Raw genomic sequence first — 2,223 nt, forward strand, 5'->3', positions numbered from 1 at the left:
ACTGCTGCCCTGTGCCGCCTCCAGCCTCCACTCCAGCCTTCGCCCCAGCAGAGGTTTTTGGACATCCCTGTTTTCTCCTTCACCAAGCTCAGCGGAAGCCTCCCCTCCCCCGGGGCGGTGGTGCGGGTCGGGCTGGGTGCCGCGGCTGCCGGCAGCAGCTCCTCTTACCACACAAAGTCCATGCAGGCCCCCAGCAGCCTCCTCCAGCATCGGCTACAACATGTTGTAGTACGCCATCTCCTTCATGGCCTGCTCGGTCAGGGTGTGCTCATCTGGAGGGTTGCCCACCCCGCCGTAGCCGTAAGAGTTCTCCTCCTCGAAGTCATCCATCTCCTGCTGCCCGTCCAGTTCGGCGTGGTCAGCCCCGGCCAGGTCCATCATGGGATCTAAGATTCAGCACACGGACACTCGATGATGGACCTGCATGAAGGTCCATGACCAACAGCACCCCTCCTCCCTGGGCACCTTGGGTTTAGAGCCCAAAGCTCCCCAGGAGCTACAGCTCTGCTTGAGCCAGGCCACCCACGGGGGGCTCTCAGCTCAGGGCGTCCCCACCCCTGCGCTGTGGCAGGGACGGGTTGCCGGCAGAGCGCTGGCGGAGTGGAGAGCCGCCACGCATGCTTGCCCCTGACCAGTGCCTGTGCCCCACATGGGGGTCTGCAGCACCCGTCCCACCACGGGGGCCGGGGCAGGCGAGGAGAGGACAGCAGTGCAGGAACGGCATCCTCCCAGCGCCGCGGTGCTGGGCACTGTCTGAGGCTCGGCCAGGCTGGGAGTTGTCCGAGGTGGGGAGCAAGAAAAAAAGGGCAGGAATGGGGGATCCTGCTGAGTCTCCTCAGGATGCGCTTGAGGTGGGCATGGAGCTGCTGGGGAAATCAAGGGGATGAAACAGCTGGAGCTCATCTCCAGCTCTCTCCGTACAAAGCAAGGGCGGTCCTGCCACAAGACCACTGATAGAGCGTCCATGCTGATGCTGTGCAGAAACCTGTGGCAGGAGCATCTCCCGTCCCCCCAGGGTGCCTTTGGGCAGGTGCAGAGGGGGCAGCCGGGGCAAGAACAGTGAGATTTACCCCTCACACCCTTCAAAACCCTTTCACCAAGATCACAGTTACCACATCACCAGAGGGCACCATTGGGTCCAGATGCTGAAGCCTCAATGGCTCCTTGAGGAGCTATTTGATTTAACTTGTTTTTTAATGAAGTTTATTTATTTGTACCAAGTTTATTAAGCTTACTCCAGGTCCCTCTCGGTACCTTTCTGTGGAGGACGGGTGCTTGAGAACAGAGGGGAGGCAGCATGTGTGACCATGCGGTGCTGGACGAGCAAGCTGAGGGCAGCCCTTGGGTGACAGAACGAACCTGAGCTCGCTGAAAGGCACTTGCCAGAGCCGCCACGGCACGGCCCAGCTCCCAAAGCTATCAGCTGGGGGCCGCAGAGGAGACCACAGCGCCCAGTCTGCGACAGGCAGCGCCAGAGGCTGGCCACAGCCCGCACCCACCTTGGCTGTCCAGGCTGATGTCCATCACCCCGTGCTTGACCTTCATGTGCCGGCTCAGGTTGCCCTTCAGGTTGAACTTGCTGGAGCAGTAGGGACACTTGAAGGGCTTGCTCCCCGCGTGCAGGTGCATGTGGCCCAGCAGGTTGTACATGCGGTTGAAGGACTTCCCGCAGACCTACGGGCAGCGTTCCTGGGGTCAGCGAGGGCTCTCCCACTGCCGCCCCCAGCAAAGGGGGACCGCGGCAGGCACTCGCCCACGATGGCCAGTGCTTCTGCAGGGAAGTGAGCTTTTTGGAGCAGACCTCGCTCCTGGGGTCCCACATTGCTCCCACCAACTTCCAAGAGTAATGGGGCTGCATCCCTGCTCCCCCACCGTGGTGGGAGGCCTGAGGAATGCTGTACTGGTAATGCTGGGAACTCCAGCACATCTAGTGCTGGTCAGAGAGAGGTACTAACTGTCCTCCCCCGTTAGTGGTGCCCGTGCCCTGCCCGCAGCAGCCGCTCCCCGCTGCGCAGCTCTGAGCGGACGCGTGAGGACAAGCTGTTTGCCCGAGCGAACAGAGGGAGGCATCACAAAACTGCTTTCCTGTGACCGAGGGCTGAATCCAGCCTGGTCGCATTTCTCCAGGAGCACAGTGCACCAGGGCCTGCACTAAACTTGCCCCCCCCTCCGATCTGCTACCCCCCCCCGGCCCCTGACGGTACCTTGCACTTGAATGGCTTC

General features: G+C 61.7%; 1 protein-coding gene across 1 annotated transcript in view; it reads right to left on the bottom strand.

Moving 5' to 3' along the window:
* Nucleotides 1–183: 183 nt before the first annotated feature.
* LOC104625485 (zinc finger protein 710-like) overlaps nucleotides 184–2,223 on the bottom strand; it is a 3,889-nt gene continuing 1,849 nt past the window's right edge. The window contains exons 3-5 of the mRNA XM_010293123.1: nucleotides 2,205–2,219; nucleotides 1,500–1,674; nucleotides 184–386 (exon numbers count right to left, since the gene is read on the bottom strand). Of these exons, the coding sequence (XP_010291425.1) occupies nucleotides 214–386; nucleotides 1,500–1,674; nucleotides 2,205–2,219 (363 nt within the window). The 3' untranslated portion in view covers nucleotides 184–213. The remainder of the gene's footprint in view (nucleotides 387–1,499; nucleotides 1,675–2,204; nucleotides 2,220–2,223) is intronic.

The sequence above is a fragment of the Phaethon lepturus genome, unplaced genomic scaffold, assembly GCF_000687285.1.
Source record: "Phaethon lepturus isolate BGI_N335 unplaced genomic scaffold, ASM68728v1 scaffold23128, whole genome shotgun sequence".
Lineage (NCBI taxonomy): Eukaryota > Metazoa > Chordata > Aves > Phaethontiformes > Phaethontidae > Phaethon > Phaethon lepturus.